Source organism: Hyperolius riggenbachi, chromosome 1 (assembly GCF_040937935.1).
Source record: "Hyperolius riggenbachi isolate aHypRig1 chromosome 1, aHypRig1.pri, whole genome shotgun sequence".
NCBI lineage: Eukaryota > Metazoa > Chordata > Amphibia > Anura > Hyperoliidae > Hyperolius > Hyperolius riggenbachi.
The window spans coordinates 522452434-522472484 of NC_090646.1; the positions used below are offsets into that span (position 1 = coordinate 522452434).

General features: G+C 42.2%; 1 protein-coding gene across 2 annotated transcripts in view; it reads left to right on the forward strand.

The window, feature by feature from the left end:
* Nucleotides 1–20051, forward strand: part of MAPKAPK5 (MAPK activated protein kinase 5) — a 75595-nt gene that overhangs the window by 48950 nt on the left and 6594 nt on the right. The window contains exons 5-13 of one of the 2 annotated variants that reach the window (XM_068245691.1): nucleotides 82–190; nucleotides 951–1040; nucleotides 1281–1376; nucleotides 7204–7284; nucleotides 9426–9613; nucleotides 10970–11090; nucleotides 12840–12970; nucleotides 14587–14702; nucleotides 16309–16413. In XM_068245691.1, coding sequence (XP_068101792.1) covers nucleotides 82–190; nucleotides 951–1040; nucleotides 1281–1376; nucleotides 7204–7284; nucleotides 9426–9613; nucleotides 10970–11090; nucleotides 12840–12970; nucleotides 14587–14702; nucleotides 16309–16413 — 1037 coding nt within the window. The remainder of the gene's footprint in view (nucleotides 1–81; nucleotides 191–950; nucleotides 1041–1280; nucleotides 1377–7203; nucleotides 7285–9425; nucleotides 9614–10969; nucleotides 11091–12839; nucleotides 12971–14586; nucleotides 14703–16308; nucleotides 16414–20051) is intronic. The other variant, XM_068245702.1, reaches the window with a different exon arrangement.

Genomic DNA, 20051 nt, shown 5'->3' on the forward strand with positions numbered 1-20051 from the left:
CGCCTACCGTTGACCAGCATCAGCATTGACTGCATACTCACTGATAATTGACCCACTCTTTAAATTAACACTTTTGAACAGGGCACGGCTCCTAATTGTTATGGAGATGATGGAGGGGGGCGAGCTGTTTCACAGAATCAGCCAGCACCGGCACTTCACTGAGAAGCAAGCCAGCCAAGTAACAAAGCAGGCAAGTTCCAGAAGCTTCCACCAGCGGTCTTGCAACAAACAACTAAGATTTAAAGGCTTAATAGGGGGACCTATGATCTTACTTGACCTTATTGCCTGCTTTGTTATGAGAATATGCAATGCACGCTACCACTTGGCATAACTGTTTTGTTTCAGGCATAACATTGACTTGTACTCTGCTTTAAGGGCATGCAATGGATTGCAGGCCATGTGGACAGATAAAGGCGGGCATTTATGAATTTGTACTCTCTTGACTTGCAGCTGCTGATATGCACGTGTTCATTTTATAGGTGAAAAAAATGGAATATTCTATTGCATTCAGTGCAGAGTACAGCCCATCATGCTTCTTCAGTGCATATGTACAGTATTAGGGTTAATGAGTTCCTACGTGTTCTTAAATTGGCTTCTGCATGAAGTCTTACCATATGTCAATAGTTCTTTATTCATCATAGATCTGGGATAAAATCATGCATTGGTGTCTCCTGCTTTGGTGATTTTATTGGCCCATAGAGCCAAAGGGTTGTGTGGGACTTCTATTTCTGTGCAGTGTATATTAAAGGGAATCCATAATATTTCAGACATATGTTTTGAAAGTAAGAATCTTGATATATTGTAATAGTTTCCCTTTAATGAACAAAGTGCAGGCAGTCCATCGAGTATTAAATTATGTTTCTGATAGAAACCCTTATACACTCTACTTCTCTTGCAAAACCTGTAGGGAGAAATTGCTCCACGTCCTGACTTGATTTTTCTTTTTACAGATTGCTTTGGCCCTACAGCATTGTCACTCATTAAACATTGCACACAGAGATCTGAAACCCGAGAATTTACTCTTTAAGGATAACTCTTTGGTAAGACTGTTATAATCCTTTCTTGTCTAATGGATGGTTTGCTTGCACTTATCAGAGATAAAAATTTGTTTGAAGATTGTTTGTTTGTAAACAGGCTCTGGAAGTACTCTTGAACTCCTGCCCGTGCTGCCAGCCTGCTTTCTAATGCTCTTATGTTTTGGTAACTTTACTAATCTTGACTGGTAAGGTACTAAGTGCCCGCTGTACTCTCTCCATGGTCTTTCACATTTTTTGTTTCAGGAGGCGCCAGTCAAACTGTGTGATTTTGGGTTCGCAAAAGTGGACCAAGGAGACCTAATGACTCCACAGTTTACCCCTTACTACGTAGCACCTCAGGTAATTTTAATATATGTTTAGATACATGGAATGTTAACATGAGTTATTATAAATCCTATTACAAAATGCAAACCCTCATATATAATGTGTGAGTGTGATTATGCTTTGTACTGGGTGGTTCACGGTATTTAATTTATCTGTTTTTTTATGGTATTATTGACTGAAACAAAGGTTGTCATACTCTAGAGTAACCAGAGAAGGATATCCTGCTACACCAGATGGTTAGGAAAACGCTTTTACTTGTGTACCAAGATGTCGGAATAAAGATTTTGCAGTTTCCTAACCATCTGCTGTAGCGGAATATCCTTCTCTGGTTACTACTTGGACTTGCATTTGACTTTCCAGCTCCCATATGGCAACAGAACATGTGTAGCAGCCCCCTTCTGTTTCCTGTCCTAATCTATATTTCAAAGTTAGGATTTATACACCATCATTTATACTTTATCCTACTACCAACTACTGAATCTGAGAGAGCCTAAGCGCTTTGAGTCCTATGGGAGAAAAGCACTATAGAAATGTTCTTGTCATACACATTGGGCCTGATCCAATTCATTCTTTTCTCCCAAATTTTCTCCTAGGTGATATTCCACATTTTATCAATAAAATGCTTTTTAAACCTCCAGCAAACAAGAAAATACTCAATCATTTTGCCAGTATTTTTCACCTACAATTTGGTACTTTTTCAATTGCAGAGTGCTGAACGGTTATTTTTAAGTGAACCCAAGGTGAGCAGGATATGAAGGCTGCCATATATTTATTTTTTTCTTCCCAATACTAGCTGCCTGGCATTCCTGCTGGTCTATTTGGCTGCAGTAGTGTTCGAAGTACGCCAAAAACAAGCATGCAGTTAATATTGTCAGTTCTGACAATAATGTCAGAAACCCCTAAACTACATGCTTATTCAGGTTCTATGGCTAAAAGTATTAGAGGCAGAGGATCAGCAGGACATCCAGGCAACTGGTATTGTTTAGTAGGAAATAAATATGGCAGCTTCCATATAACTCACTTTATAGGGTTCACTTTAAAGGGACTCAGAGGAGTTCCCAAATTGAAAAGAATACACTTCCCTGGGGCTTCTTCCAGCTCACCGTAGGTGGCCAGATCCCGCGGCGTCCTCCTGGGTCTCCTCGTTCAGCCTCCGCCGGCCCCCAGTTATCCGCGTCAGCCGGGGCGACACCTCCAGTTATGCGCGTCAGCTGGCGACACCTGGGTCTGGTGTCGGCTGGCTCTCCCTGGTTGACGCAATGCGGCATCACGCCGGCCGCCTCGCGTCATCAAGCCGACCGGCGTGACAGGTCTGCGCATGTGCGGAAAATCCGCGCATGCGCAAGCCTGTCACGCCGGCCACTGTTATGACACGAGGCGGCCCGCGTGATGACGCATTGCGTCAATAACCAGGAAGAGCCGGCCGATACCAGTTCCAGGTGTCGCCGGCTGACTCGGATAACCGGGGGCCGGCGGAGGCTGAAGGAGAAGACCCAGGAGGACGCCGCGGGACCTCGCCGCCTACGGTGAGCTGGAAGAAGCCCCAAGTAAGTGTATTCTTTTAAACTCTGGTACTTCTCGGAGTCCCTTTAAACAGCAGATAAAAATTATTTCCTGGTAGAATACTTAGGAGAAAAGATTAATGATTTCAGCTGCCCGGATGTGATCCTCACATCCAGGAGGCTGCTCTGCTGCAGAGGTGTGCACGATCGCAGGCGTGTCCCCGTACTGTCCCCCGGTAGCCCTGGAATCCGTGAACGGGAACATGGTTCCCGTTCACAGATCTAAGTTGTTAGCAGAAAAACCAATCAGAGACCGCAGTTTTTCTTAAAAAAAAAAATTCCCCGTCCCCCTTGTGCTTCCGGTAAGCGAGAAGCACAAGGAAAAAAAAAGCTCAAGGTGGCCAAATAGTAAAACTACATCTACATACATTTTTCATGCCAATTTACACATATTATAACATTAATAATTAACGGTTTATTTCCCAACACCAAAAAAACTACCCAAATTTTTTTATGAAAAACAAATTACAATAATAAAACATAAATAGTTACCTAAGGGTCTGAAATTTTTAAATATGCATGTGAAGGGGGTATACTACGAACATTTTTTAAATTATAAGCTTGGATGCAAAACTGAAAAAATGCACCTTTTTATTTCCAAATAAAATATTGGCACCATACATTGTGATAGGGACAAAATTTAAATGGTGTAATAACCGAGACAAACGGGCAAATAAAATTACATAGGTTTTAATTATGGTAGCATGTATTATTTTAAAGCTATAATGGCTGAAAACTGAGAAATTATTTTTTCCCCCATTTTTTTCTTAATATTCCTGTTAAAATGCATTTATAAAGAAATAATTCTTAGCAAAATGTACCACCCAAAGAAAGCCTAATTAGTGGCGGAAAAAACAAGATATAGATCAATAAATTGTGATAAGTAGTAATAGGGCCCGTTTCCACTCTCGCGGAAACGGCCGCGAATCCGCAGAGTTTCCCCGCAGGCAAATCGCGCGGGGAAACTCTGCCATAGGGGACAACGGCGCCGCCGGCCGAATCGCTTGCAGTAGCGATTCGGCCGGAAACCCCCACAGAATTCGCGGCGGAGGCTGCGATTCCCATAGCCGTGCATGGCACGGCTGATGGGAATCGCCTGCGATCCCGCCCACCCGCTCAGTGCCGGCGTGCGTCTACGAGACGCACGCCGCACTAGTGGAAACGAGCCCATAAAGTTATTAGCGAATGAATGGGAGGTGAAAATTGCTTTGATGCATAAGGTGAAAAATCCCCGCAGGCTGAAATGGTTAATTGGATCGGCCCCTTGACTGGCATTCTGTTAACCTCCCCAGCGGTATGGACAGAAATGTCCATCCATAAAAACATGATGTGAACAGTATAAAAAACGTGCATACACATCAATACTCTCCTGCACTGTATACTAGACCCTTGCTTGACACATTTTGGCAAGTTACAGGAAAAAAAAAGTTTTAAAAATAAATTGTATCACTTTTTGCAAAGAAATCCTGGGAAAATTGAACGCCGGGGAGGTTAATAAAGCTCAAGTAGCCTACAAGCAATGCCAGCGTGTTTCCTGGTGCCAAGGAATAAGTGCACTGAAATGTAAAATTACATATGAAGGTATTTACATTGATTTCCTTTTAAAAATGAATGCTTACTAGCTGTATTGCTTATTTTCGGTTACTGTGATTTCAGAGTGGTTCAGGGCATGTTGAATGCAAAGGACCAACACAATAACCAGGCAATTTACATTTTTAAAAGGGAGTCTGCAGTACTCCTTCTGTATTCCTCTCAGTTCACGTTTCCATTGCTGTGATTCCGGGGCGATTCCCCGCCCACAAATTCGGATGGATTTTAGCAGCCTATAGAAGTCTATGTAAAGCATCCGAATTCGCGGCCGAGGAAAAATCTGAGGCCCTGCAGCATAATTCTGTGCGTGACTGTCCGAATCCCATAGCCGTGCATAGCGCGGCTAGAGGGATTCGGCTGCGAGAGACGAGCAGCTGTGCCGGCATTGCGTCTCGCATGCCGCGCACAAGTGGAAACGAGCCCTAAATCTGTGTCTTCAAGAGCAGTGAGAATTGCAAGCTACTGTCATATTCACGTCATTTAGGGGCTTGTTTGTAAAGTGTATGGAAGAGGCAGATGGTATATTTTGCATGTTGTACATGACCCAAAATGTACAGTGGACACTGAAACACAATGATACATCTAAATGTACGTTTTTTTTTAAAGACTTTCAAGGATTATGTCAATTTACAGTTTTATACTGTCTTTGGTACATTTTTATGTTTTGAAAGATGATACAACGTTTTGGCTGCTTGTGAAATTGTTCCTTTTTTTACATCATCATGCGGTGTGAGAGAATAAAGAAAACAAAATGTAACTTTGTCTTTGTCATTTAGACATCTGAAGTAATCAGAAGTAAAGTTGCCATAGGTGATGTAATCGGGGCTTTTGTTCTTACAAAACAATGAAGGCAGTGAATGTAAAGAAATTGCAACTCGTATAATTAATTTCAGGGATCAAATGCAGCTAAAGCTGACCCAACATGCCAAACTGATCGATCCCTATCTGACTGGAATTACATTGCATATTGATTTCCTTCCCCACACTGCATGCTCTGTCTCAGTAGATATCAGCAGAATTCTTTCTTGAATCAATGGATCCCGTAACCATCTCGCACAGAAATGTTCCAACGTCTCATAAGACTTTCAATCGATCAACTGCAGATTAAAAGGAAACCAATTTGATATTTTAGGGTAAAAGCTGACTGGCATATTTGATCAAAGTGATCAAATCAGACAGGCTTCTAATGGAAAAAATCAATATATGTAGATAGTCTTTATTATTCAATGACAGCTGTAGCAACCTTCTAGGCTCTCCATTCCACAGATAAAGAAAAGATGAGCATGAGTTCTGATGAATGAGCGGTCAGTCTGGAGGTACTATGGGGAAATCTACCTGATGGAAGACTAAGGCCCCGTTCACACTTGCGTTTTGCCATGCAAACGGACCGGATCCTGATCGGATCCGGTCCGTTTGCATCAGGCATGTATCAGGCTGCCATCCGGATCCGTGGGCAAAAAATAGCGAAATTAAAGAAAAAAATGTTGGGGTTAGCAGAAGGTGCACCTGTAGAATCAGGTTCCTCCGCTGTAGGCCTCACCTCCACCTCCGACATTCTGCCAAACAGCTCCAGCACGTCTGTCACTGCTGCTCCACTCCAGACATGCTTGGCCCATGTGTCCCCATCCGAAATGGCCGCTTGGATACGCATAGGAAGTGGAGTAGAACGTCCGGTATTTGTAGGCAGTGTGTTCTGTGCCTTCCGTTTCCCATTGGTTTCTGTGTTCCGGATGGTGCTGTCAGGCTCAGGTCCGGGTGCGTGGGCCAGAGATCCGGACCCAAAAAATAGCGCATGTTGGAAAAGTGTCCGGAGACCGGATCCGGTCCGGCTTCGTACTGTACGGAACGTACGTATGTGAACGTCCGCATAGCCTTTGCATTGCTATGCGGAACGTACGTTCCGTTTGTACAGTATACGGTCCGGATCCGATCAGGCGGATCCGGACAGGGAACGCTAATGTGAACCGGGCCTAAGCCTTGCACCTCTTTACCGAAATCCTGAAAATCCGTTTTGGATAAAGTGCATCCAATGTCTACTGTCTGCTTTTATCACACATCACATTGATTGCATATCATCAAAATGAAAATATAACTAAGCCTCTCTTACAGGCTCATTAATAAATGGCATCTTTGTTAAAATCATGAAGGAATATATTTAGGACCTAAGACCGCTGGTACGGAAAACAGGTTCCAACGATGTCACGATACACTGATTTGCCGCTACCGCCAATCTCCCAATGAAATTTGCTCCTGACTGGTTTGTGGAGATCTGCCGGCTTACCGACACTAGGGCGAGTGAGCTGTAGCAGCGGGAGTGTGCGGAAGGGATGTCAAAATCTACATCATAGCAGGGAAAACTGCTCACAAGCAGGGAGTACATTTCAACTAGCATGGTCCGGAAGTGGTTAAAAGATAGAACTGCTAAATGATTTGCATGACATAGTGAAAGAAAGAACAAGGAATTTTACATGTCATATAGCTTCCCATAGAACCCTGATCTCAGCATAGTCGTCATTGTTCTCACCTTATGTGATGTGGTCTACTTGACCTTGGATCTTGGTCTTCTTGATTACCATAACCTATTTGCACTAGATTCAGATACCATGACCAATAAAAGGCAGCCTCTTCGTAGAGATTTCAAGACTGCTTCTCATACAGCCCTTATATCTATCCTTTATCATTTATGACAGGTTCTAGAGGCACAAAGAAGACACCAGAAAGAGAAATCTGGGATTATTCCTACCTCACCAACACCATACACCTATAACAAAGTAAGTATACATGTCTATGCTTTAAACTGTGCCAGAGGTGACATTATGACATATATGTGTGTGTATATACAGTGCCAAGCATGCACATAACTGGGCTGTGTTTCTTTTTCTGCCTGAAAGGGTTAACCATTCTGGTGTGCAAGTGACAGTTTTTCTCCAGTCGGGACCTAGTCAGACTATAGCATAACCCTCACTGATGAGGAATTACGTCCATGAAGCTATTGCCTAGAAGAGAACAGCTTCTGAGTGCAGGGGATAGATAAAAAAAGTAAATAGTTCATATTGTTTAGCTCTTGGACACATGAAAGACTGTATCATTCATATGAAACAAAACATTAAATCTACAGTACTTTTAGCTTTTAAAAATAAAACTAAGTGTTTGGTAGGAATTTCCTTACAAATATATGTTTGCTGTCCAATGGTTCTCAAACTTAGTAGCATATTTTGATGGACACCCAGGCCCTGAGTCAATACATCTTTCTTCTGAGTTTTCTCATGGAAGATACTTTCGCAGCTCCTCAAAAGATCTTTTTTTTAAAAAAAACGTTAACTTGATATTTTTTGCTTACTTTTTCAGATTTTTTTCACTTACAATATGCTGTAAACTTGTGTTGTAGATAATATGAAAAAATACTTCCTGTCTGAAAACTACAGTACATTGAGTTGGGATTGTCATAGTATGTAAGAGCAACCAGCGTTTTTTTACAAACCCCTGCTGTCTATATACCTGTAGAAGTCCTTGGAACTGCAAATAGTGTTAATCATACACCAGAACCTCTTCAAGTAACTGGTTTACTTACCACAGCTTTCAGGGCACTAAGTGACATTACTACTACGAAAACCTAATGTAAAAATATTAAAATGAATTAGAGTCTTACCTCCATGTAAATGTGAAAGATCTGCCTTAGTCCCTGGATCGATTCAACAATAAAAGCATTTTACATTTCCAAAGAGGCAAGACTATGTGATTACAAATCATATATAATATTTTGTAAGCTTGCAAAAGAAAAAGTGTGTAAGCAAAGGGAGATGTGCACCTATGCAAAAAAAAAAAAAAAATTGTCCCAAGACCCAACTGTCCTTATGTACCTTTCGGGCAGTAGGCCAGTAAGTAGAAAGTTAGGTCGGCACCTCGATGTAATAGACTTGATTTACTCTTTAGTAAAACCTAGATCTTTATTTAAAGGGACTCCGAGCAGTGCCTGTGGGTATCCCTTTAAGCATACCCACAACTAATTAATTATATCCTCACACCTACCGGCATGATGTTTGTAATTATATCCCCCTGGGTTACTTGTATTTAACTGCATTGCACTGAATGGAGCTGCCAACACTGGGGAAAGTGTCGTCCTGCATAGTACAATGCTGAATAAGGAATCCAAGATGGCGGCCGCAAAAACTAAAAGGCGTAGGGTGGCGGTTTATATATCATTGGAAAGAGGAGAAAGAGAGCTTCAAAATGGTATGCATCTTTCCATAGTTACTGCACTGCTCGGAGTCCCTTTAAACATCTTAAAAATGGGTTTAAGAAGACAGAAGGGGCTGTGTTTCAGCCTTTCCTCCATTCTTAAGATGTTTAAATGAAGAGCTGGAGGTGCCGACCGAACTCTCTACTTCCTGCAAGAAATCTATGTACAGTTAGTGCTGGTTCACCTGGGCGGTAAACTGAACGTTTTTGGCAATCTACCGCTGTTCTGCTCAAGTGAGTGGCATCAAGTGAAGCAGTTTTTAAACTATGGTGACAGCCGTTGGTTTCGTTCATGTAAACGCCATAGTAAATCCTCTCATCTCATCTTGGGCACTACGTCCAAGAAGGCTGCATTCGCACGGTTCCATGTCCCCTTGGGGCTCAAAACACGACTAGGAAATGACAGGAACCAATGCTGGGTACAGAAAAGCACTCAGCATCAGCAAAACGACCCGTGCCAGCCACCCATGTGAACCAGCCCTTAGTCATCTAAAAGGTCAACTTTTGTTGATTTGATGTCGGCAGATAAGCATCTGCGAGAGATATAAACCTCTTTAGTGTTTTTGTGGTGTTGTGGATAAACTTCTACCAAAGATATGCCTTGTGTACATACGGGGACCTTGTCACTGTTATGTAAATGTGTTTACTCTGTGGTTGTCTTTGTCTCTCCTAGAGCTGTGACTTGTGGTCCTTAGGTGTTATAATCTATGTGATGCTGTGCGGCTACCCTCCCTTTTACTCCAAGCACCATAGTCGGACAATCCCTAAGGATATGAGGAAGAAAATCATGACAGGGAGCTTTGAGTTCCCAGAGGAAGAATGGAGTCAGATCTCCGAAATGGCAAAAGACATAGTTAGAAAGTAAGTTATCTTACTTGAATTGTTTTGGTATTTAATCAGGCTTTGTGTAATTTCAGTTTACCTGCACAAACAAGCCATGAGAAGTTGTACTTTTAACCCCTCTAGGAATGACTTCCTGACAGTTTTGTATTGTGGCACATTAATGTATGTTGTATTGATGCAAATGACCATAGGAGGCAGGTTTCAAAGATGGCTGTTTACCCACAGTCTTAAGATGACCATAAATCTAGCGATTTAGCTGTATGATTGACCATTCGATTCAATATATTTATAGAATCGAGAGAGAATCGAGTGTGTTCCAGAATTCCCAATCAATGAAAAGTTGCTGATTTCATGTCGAATCGACCAGCTTAGTCGATCGAGCAGGATGCAAGATATTAGTCGATCGCACAGGAATTGGCTACTGTTCACGTCATTCGATCTACTCTGAATCTATTTTTGCATTCAGAGCATGGAGACACAATTTCGGTAAGATCGAATGTGAAGGTAATTCGCATAGGATATAGTTTATAGTGTGTGGGTCACTAGTCTATAGACTTTCGATCAACCACAGTCGATCACTTTGTTGATTGAATCAGAATCTCTAGATGTATGGCTACCTTTAAGCTGTCCATACACTGGCCCGATTTGCCGCCGATTCGACAGCAGATTCGATCACTGGGATCGAATCTGCTGCCAATCGTTCGCGCTAAACTAACCCGCCGATCCGATTTCCTCCCGAAATCGGATCGGTCCGTCGATCGCGCCGTGCGGGTTACTTCCGTCGATCGCCCGCGGGTAGGGAGCGCGTCGCTAGCTGCGGCCGATCCGATACAGTTATACATTACCTGACGCTGGCTCCCGGGCATCTTCTCTGCATCTTTTCCACGCTGCACCGCTCTTGCTTCCATCCCAGCGTACATTAACTTCCTGTGTCACACCAGTGACCAGGAAGTTCAAATAGAGGGCGCTCTATTTGAACTTTCTGGTCACGGAGTGACACAGTGTATGCTGGGATGCGGTGCAGTGCAGCGCGGAGAAGAGGACCCGGAGCCAGCTTCAGGTAATGTATGCAAGGGGGGGGGGGGAAAAGGCGGCAGCGGCGGCTCCACAGATTGTGATCGGTTTCAGGCTGAAATCGATTCACAATCTGTTTGCAGTAAAGGCAGCCATACGATCCCTCTCTGATCAGATTCGATCAGATAGGGATCTGTCAGCTGGTCGATCTAATGGCAAATCGACCAGTGTATGGCTACCTTTTAGATTTTGTATGCAAAGCTCAATTAAACTGTACTGCTCTTGTTTATCTGCCTTGCTTCTTGAAGGTCACATCTATTTTTCACATTGCATTACCATGCAATTCTATCTCTTCTCCAGGCTGCTGAAGGTTAAACCAGAGGAACGGCTCACTATTGAAGGTGTATTGGACCACCCTTGGCTCAACTCCACTGAAGCTCTGGATAACATTTTGCCATCTGCACAGATGATGATGGATAAGGTTGCAATGAGATTTTTCTCCCTACATTACTCACGCAACTGATTATTTCTTTCTTCCTTGTAAATTAAAGTGGATTGATATTGTTGGCATTCCTACTTGCATAGCACAATAATCATACTTTTTTATCCTGGTGGGGACAAATTAAGAGAAATGTGGGGTAGTAGTATTCATCTTGATCAGTTTTGTTTTTGTTTTTTATTGGCTACTGTACTTTACGAAAAACCTGCATTTTTGGAGAGGAAAAAAATAATAGAAACTTAACATATGTGCTCCATTCATTCTCTAAAGGATGCATTCAGGCAGTAAAAAAACAAAACAAAATCCACTTACCTGGGGCTTCTCCCAGCCCTTGGCAGCTGTCCCGTGCCCTCGCTGCAGCTCCACTCTCAGCCGGTCTTCTCCGCTGCAGAAGCCGACCTCGCCAGGTCGGCTTCCAGTCCGGCTTCTTGTGCGATCCACCGCGCGGTTCACATGGTCTGGCCGACGTCATCAGAACGTAACTGCGCAGGCGCAGAACTACTGCGCCTGCGCAGTACAGACCCGATGACGTCGGGCAGACCACGTGACCCGCGCGGTGGAATGCACAGGAAGCCGACCTGGCGAGGTCGGCTTTTGCAGCGGAGGACAGCGAGAGCCACCGGAGCTGCAGCAAGGGCACAGGGCGGCTGTAAGTGGATTTTGTTTTGTTTTTCTGGTAAGTGGATTTTGTTTTGTTTTTTTTCTGCCTGGACCTTCCCTTTAAAGGTCCAGTGTATGTCTGATTTGGTGATAATAAGGCCATGAAAACTATTTGGTTTCATTTCAGTGCGCTGGAAACTACTTCTGACTTTGAGAACGCTGCGCGTATGGGCATTAGTATACTGGGATATGGTAATGTCCAAGTGCAAGAGTGAATATAGTATAGGGTGTAATAGTCTTTTATACCTGAGATGACAGATCTTTTAGGTTTGTTTAATTGACTTTCTACAAATCTAGACATTTCCATTTGTACGAAATACAGTATAAGATTTACTCATCAGGCCATTTTCAGATTGCTCAATTGTGGATGAAGCTTTTGGGCATTGCCCACCATGTGGTGCAACTTGGATTCACAGTGTTTGGCATTTTGTGTTTCACAAGATCACCAAAGAGCGCTTTCTGTTGTATGCGCAGCTTTCTCCTATTTATAAAGGTTTGATCAACAGAAGAACATTTTATTGATACTCCCGTTATTTGTAAAGTTTAACCTATAGTAGCCTATAGTCCTCCTCCTTTGTTGCCTTGCTACCCTAAAGTTAGCCATACACTGGTTGATGTGTCTGATAAATCCCTCTCAAATCATTATCTGATCACAGATGGAGCTATCTGATCAAATCTGTCTACACACAGATTTTCAATAGATTTCAGCATTTTGTTTCAAAGCCAGCAGTAATAATACCTGGTCTCCCAGAATGCTCCGGGAGAATTTCACATCTTTAAACAGCCTAGGCTAAATATGACTAGGAGGGTGGGACTTGCATACTAATACACAGCAATATATATGTATATATGGCAGATCTAGTGTTTCTGATGCTAAAACCATGATGGCCAGAATGTAAATCAAGGTTAGGAAAGGAAGAGAAAAATGTGTTTACAATGGGCAAACCCTGACTTAATAATTTATACATGAATATTGTAAAAAAAAAAAAAAAAAAATGATTCATTGTTTTTATTCAGTCTTCTTTGAATTGCACTGGAACTAATTAGATTGTGTACCATTTTCCATTTCAGGCAGTGGTTGCTGGGATACAACAAGCCCATGCTGAGCAACTCGCCAACATGAGAATACAAGATCTCAAAGTCAACTTGAAACCTTTAAATATTGTCAATAATCCTATCCTGCGGAAGAGAAAGCTGCTGGGGTAACTGTTAAAATGGCCACTTTTTTTTTTTTTTTGCAATATGATAAAGCATGTAACAAGACCTGTATCCATTACAATTACTTGTTTGATACTACAGTTTTTTGTTACGTTTTGTTTTTTTCCTTTTTGCTTTAGTTTCCTTACCCAGCCTTGATAAATCATAGTTACATAGTTATTTTGGTTGAAAAAAGACATACATCCATCGAGTTCAACCAGTACAAAGTACAACACCTGCCTGCTCCCTCACATATCCCTGTTCATCCAGAGGAAGGCGAAAAAATCCTTACAAGGCATGGTCCAATTAGCCCCAAAAGGGAAAAATTCCTTCCCGACTCCAGATGGCAATCAGATAACATCCCTGGATCAACATCATTAGGCATTATCTAGTAATTGTAGCCATGGAAGTCTTTCAACACAAGGAAAGCATCTAAGCCCCCTTTCAATGCAGGTATAGAGTTTGCCATAACTACTTCCTGTGGCAATGCATTCCACATCTTAATTACTCTTACTGTAAAGAACCCTTTCCTAAATAAATGGCTAAATTTATTTAGGAAAGGGTGGCACGGTGGCGTAGTGGTTAGCTCTCTCGCCTTGCAGCGCTGGGTCCCTGGTTCGAATCCCAGCCAGGGCACTATCTGCAAAGAGTTTGTATGTTCTCTCCGTGTCTGCGTGGGTTTCCTCCGGGCACTCCGGTTTCCTCCCACATTCCAAAAACATACGGATAAGTTAATTGGTTCCCCCTAAAAAAATTGGCCCTAGACTACAGTACTTACACTACATAATATAGACATATGGCAATGGTAGGGATTAGATTGTGAGCTCCTTTGAGGGACAGTTAGTGACAAGATATATATATATATATATATATATATATACACTGTACAGCGCTGCGTAATATGTCGGCGCTATATAAATACATAATAATAATAATAAAACGTTTTTCCTCCATGCGCAGATCATGTCCTCTAGTCCTTTGAGAAGGCCGAGGGACAAAAAGCTCATCCGCCAAGCTATTATATTTCCCTCTGATGTATTTATACATGTTAATTCGATCCCCTCCAAGGTGTCTTTTCTCTAGACTAAATAAACCCAGTTTATCTAACCTTTCTTGGTAAGTGAGAACTTCCATCCCACGTATCAATTTTGTTGCTCGTCTCTGCACCTGCTCTAAAACTGCAATATCTTTTTTGTAATGTGGTGCCCAGAACTGAATTCCAGATGTGACCTTACTAGAGAGTTAAACGGGCAATATTATGCTAGCATCTCGAGTTTTTATTTCCCTTTTAATGCATCCCAAAATTTTGTTAGCTTTAGCTGCAGCGGCTTGGCATTGAGTACAATTATTTAACTTGTTGTCGATGAGTACTCCTAAGTCCTTCAAGTTTGATGTCCCCAACTGTATCCCGTTTATTTTGTATGGTGCTAGACCATTGGTACGACCAAAATGCATGACTTTACATTTTTCAACATTGAATTTCATCTGCCATGTATGTGCCCATATAGCCATCCTATCCAGATCCTGTTGCAATATGACATTATCTTCCTGAGAGTTGATGATTCTGCACAATTTTGTATCATCTGCTGTGATGATTCATTTATTATGTTTTTGCTTGCAGGACAAAGCCGAAGGAACATGTTTATATCCAAGATTCAGAGAATGGAATTGAAGATTCTAATGTTGCTTTGGAAAAGCTTAGGGATATAATTGCACAATGTATCTTACCACAAGAAGGTAAATTTACATTTGCTTACCAGTAGAAGCTAAACAACAAAAACCTAAACTGTGCAAATGCATTTAGCATAGCATTTTATATATTTTCATTGTCAGAGAGATTCTTCATTATGCCATACATACTATTTGTAGATTTCTTGTATGGAACCTTACATTTTTATAGACGCTAACTGATCCTCTTTTAACCTAGAGTACGTTAAAGGGAAGATGATAGCATGGATGTACTCACCGTACATTTTATATTCATGATCTATTCTAAGCCGTACATTTTATATTCATGACCGAAAGTAAGCTGAGGCAGATGTAACCACGCACAAGTGAAAACCTGCTGATCAGAGTCCAGGGCGCCCAAACTCTTAACAAGCAACTTTGATTCTCTTATGTTGCCACTGGAAGAGTACATCACCTTCATTCTGGAAGTTAGGGGAAGAGTGACTCCTGGCGACAAAAGTACTGTCAGAAGACCATTTACAAATATGCTCATGCAGAGCCATGCCCTTTTCCTGCTGTGCATCACACCTTGTGCTAAGTATGTTGGAGCTGGTGCTGAAAACCTCAGCACCAGTTCACACCTCTAATACGTATATTGTAAGAATGGTGGATCAGCATGAGCAACATTTCATGCATGTCCCAGGAAGTATATGCTTGTTCCTTTACTCAAGGTCAGTAAAGTACATAGTACAGAATCACAAACTGATATTTTAGATTTGCTAATATATCCATGTTATATTACAGTCTAATTTCTTGTACAATATATCTCCAAAACTCTTGATGGCCCCAAGTTTCCAGGTCCTCTTGCCATTCGCCAATCACTGAATTTCCCTGTGGATTTGTTTTACATCCCAGATAATATCAAAGGACATGTTGGGCATCTTCAGATGCATCCAGCTTATATGAAGGTGGGATCAATACACTCAAGTAGAAATGTCTTCATGCTGGAGTGCTTGAGGGAAATGAAGACCCCCAGCTTATTTCCAACCTGAATTGTATGATTTATGTGGCCTGACTCTTTCATTTTTTCTTTGAAGAAAACTCCCTTGGTTTCTTTATGAAAACCACATAGCACAGTTCAAAGCAGGGTGAAAGCATCTGTCGGGAAACACAAGAAGACAACCTGCTTTCCACCCGTCTTGCAGAAGTTTACTTCCCATAAACTATCATCAAGATGAATATATATCCTTACAACTAGAAATGGGAGCTGAACCACTGCAATCCAGGCGTAAACGTCTGCTCTTAGTTTAGAGATCCTGCTGTCTTTCCTGCCAATCGGCCAGCCACTTCCACCCTGCTATGAACTGTTAGCAGGCAGGACCTGCATAAAATAGGCATCCAGGTTGGAAAAAAGGCATGCAACCATCAACCTATTTGGCCTCACTGCACCTCAATCCAGAGGAAAAGAAAGCCATAAGGGCAGAAATCTCCCTGACTGTGTCAAGGTATTCCTGTCGCTCACCTAGCAATCAATTTGCCTAAATAACCAAAACTGCTGGGGGGAAAGAATACATTCAGATTTAATAGTTCACACCATGCTTTCCTAGCCTAATAAGTGGCAATTAATAATGTGAATATAGACACATGTCTCTTATTGTTAATTTCTTATTGACAGGAGAAAATGAGGATGAAAAATTAAATGAAGTTGTACAAGAAGCCTGGGAATACAACAGAGACTGTAAACTGTTGAGAGACACCTTGCAAAGTTTCAGTTGGAATGGTAAAGGCAGAGCAAGTTAACTAAGCTTTGTATTGAAGTGATTCTCTCTCTTGAAAAAGTGGACAGCCCAAGCACCTTCTGGGTCCCATGAGCCTGTGCCTTGGTTGGTCCCTACAAGGCGTTAGCCTTAGAAATTTGTGGAGTAATATCGAAAACTAGAAAAGAGTACAGGCCACTGGTCCAGGAAATTACCCAATCAGCTTGGTCAGATTGTGGAATAGAGAATTGCAGACTCAGCTTCAGTTCACTTTATGTATTACAATGGACTTCATAGGGAGAAACACAGATAAACTGGGTTAAATAGCCAAATTGCATATTTGTAAACCTGATCTGCTGAGTGCAGCTTGACACATGCTTTAACAGTTTGTTATAATAAACACTGGAAGAGCTTTGCTTGTTGTCTGCTAGCCCTCATAAAGTAAACCTTTGCTAAATCCCTAGTCCACCCTGCTGGATTTTTTCATCTTTTGTAAGTGTGATTAGGGGGCTGTCATTATTACATTTTCCACAGCGCTGTACAGAATATAGTCATATCATGAACTGTCCTCAGAGGAGCTCACAATCTAATCGTTACCATAGTCTAATGTCCCTACCATAATCTAAGGGGAGGGTGGGGTACAATTAAATTGTGTTTTTATGTATCGTGACAGGTCCCTACACTATTGCAACACATTTTTTTTTTTTTAGCTAGCAACATGCTTTACAATGTAATAACAGCAAGTCTGACTTTTTTAAACAAATTCTGCAACTATTAGTTGCTGATTTGTGGAGCCTAGGACCAGATAAAAGTTAACACACTGACAAAAAAAACACTTATTGTTGACAACATTTCATATTTTAAATTTCGTTCCTACCTAGACTTGGGGTCAAAACGATATGGTCAAGAAAAACTGTCTGGACTCCACATGGACTGATCATAAACTATAGAAAAGCTCTCTCCATCCCATGATATACTTTATATTTTTGTCACAAATTTTGCACAGGTAATACTGCTGGCAATTTTCACAAATGCAGCTCTCAAATCCAGGACGGTAAAAGTCTTTACAGGTAGTTCCCGGTTAAACGACATAGGGACTGTAGGTTCATTCTTAACCTGAATCTGCTGTTCTCAAGTCAGAACACTTTGCCATCTCTGTCCCCTGTACCTTTTCTGTGCCCCCTGTGCCACCAGTATCCCCCTATGTGTCACCTCTGCCCTCTGTACATGCTTATACAAGTTTAAAGGCCATTTTTTCTTAGAATGTTTATAAATCCATTTTCTCAAAACTACAAGTCCAGTTTGAAAATTTTTTTTTTACTTGTTCCCATGGAAACACAGAATCCATGCCGTTCGCATCGGCGGGTTGTTCGTAAGTCGGGGACTATCTGTACCTCTCTTTTCTGTGAATATCTTAGAGGAATTACTATTTGTCCCCTTTCCTTTCATAAAGCAAAAAAGTTTATCATTACTACTTTGTGCTTCTTAACCCCTTCCCAACCGCCTAGCGCCGGTAGGCATTGGGAAGGTGGCAGCCCCAGGACCGCCTAACGCTGAAAGGCGTCCAGTCCTGGGGCGGGGTTTTGCAGGTGATCGCATGCGTTTTGCAGGTGATCGCGCATCTGTTGTCAGTCTACCAGTCTAAATTGTAAAATGTGTTTTTCTTAGAATTAAGAATATGGTACTGTTTAAGAGGCGTTGTTCACATTTTAAATTGTGCATATATGGTCACAGTAAGGTGGGTCAGGTGTCGTCAGGATAGAAATAAACAATATTTTTCCTACTTGTGATTAGAGATGTGGCGAACGGTTCCCGAACCGTTCGCCGGCGAACATCTCCAAATCCCTGGGGCTCTTACTACTTCCGGGTCGCACTGACCCGGAGTAGTACGCCTGCGCTGCCCGGCGGAGCGCGTTCTAGATCGCGCTCCTGTTGCCGGGCACTTTCTGCGCGTGTGCGTGACGTCATGAATGACGTCACGCTCATGCGCAGAGAGTGCCCGGCAACAGGAGCGCGATCTAGGACGCGCTCAGCTGGGCAGCGCAGGCGTACTACTCCGGGTCAGTGCGACCCGGAAGTAGTAAGAGCTCCAGAGATGTTCGCCACATCTCTACTTGTGATACAGGCACACATAAAATGACACTTATAGCTTGGAAAGGTTAGAATCTTCCAGTTTTTTGCCATGTATTCGTGGAAAGAATAATTCCACCTCCCTGACTGTATTTACTGCTACAGACACCCTCCCTTTGTGCATATAAAATGTTTTTTTATTAACCACTTCACCCCCAAGGGTTTTTACCCTAACGGACCAGAGCAATTTTCACCTGTCAATGCTATTCCCTTTCATTTTCCAATAACTTTTTCAATACGTATCACAACAAAATGATCTATACGTTGTTTTTTTCCCCACATATTAGGCTTTTTGGGGGTGATATGTGTGTTCTGTAATTACTTTACTTTTTATGCATTTTAACCACTTGCCGACCAGTGGATTTTGGTCTGATCTGTGCTGCGTAGGCTCTACAGCCCGCAGCACAAATCAGGTTTTAGCCAGGGCGATCAGACTTACCCCCTTTTTTCCCCACTAGGGGGATGTCCTGCTGGGGGGGTCTGATCGCCGCCGGCTCTCTGCGCTTTGCGGGGGGGGGGGGGGCTCTTCAAAGCCCCCCTCCGCAGTGTTTTCGGCGCTCCGTCCCCCTCCCTCCCTCTCTGAGCTGCGCAGGACGGATTTCCGTCCTGCGCATTGTAGGATAGGCTTCAGCCTATCAAATGACGGCGATCCCCGGCCAATCAGAGGCCGGGGATCGCCGATCTGCCTTACGGCGCTGCTGCGCAGCAGCGCCGTATGATGTAAACAGCGGGGATTTCTTCCCCGCGTGTTTACATTTTGCCAGCGAGCCGCAATCGGCGGCCCTCCGGCTGTTCATGGAGACAGCCTCCGTGAACGGACATGGAAAGGCCGCTCGAACGAGCGGCCGTTTCCATGGAAACCCGCAGACGACCAGTTTACGCCAATCGGCGTTAGCTGGTCCTCAAGAGGTTAAAGGGAAAAACAAGGGGAAAAAATGAAAAAAATAATACATTTCTCCAATTCCATCCCCTATAGTTTTAAAATCAACAATGCTACCATACATAAAACCCACACATTTTATCTGCCTATGTTAAGTAGAACATTGGGAACAAGGTGCAAATTTTTTTTTTCAAAAAGACCTTATAGTTTTTGAGAAAATCGATTTTAAGTTTCAAATGAAAAAAGTATTCATGTTTTTAAAAAAACCGTCAAAACCCATCGACTTTAGAGTTTAATAACATATCCTGAAAATTTGGGGTTTATATCATGTAAGGTGGCTTTGCTAAGTAGAATATTGAGAACAAGGTGCAAACATTTTTTCAAAAAGACCTTACAGTTTTTGAGGAAATCTATTTTAAAAACTGGACTTTTAAAACGTCCAATGGTCCATTAACAGGGATAAATTGGACGTTTTAATACTACTGGTGGTCTTGAAGTGGTTAAAAGAGCAATTATGGTATAATTGTTTTTTTTATTGCAGACAGTGCAGAGTGCTGAGAAAGCAATATACAGTGAGTACACCTCTTACATTTTTGTAAATATCTTTTCATGGGACAACACTAAAGGTACAACAATTTGTTACAATGTAAA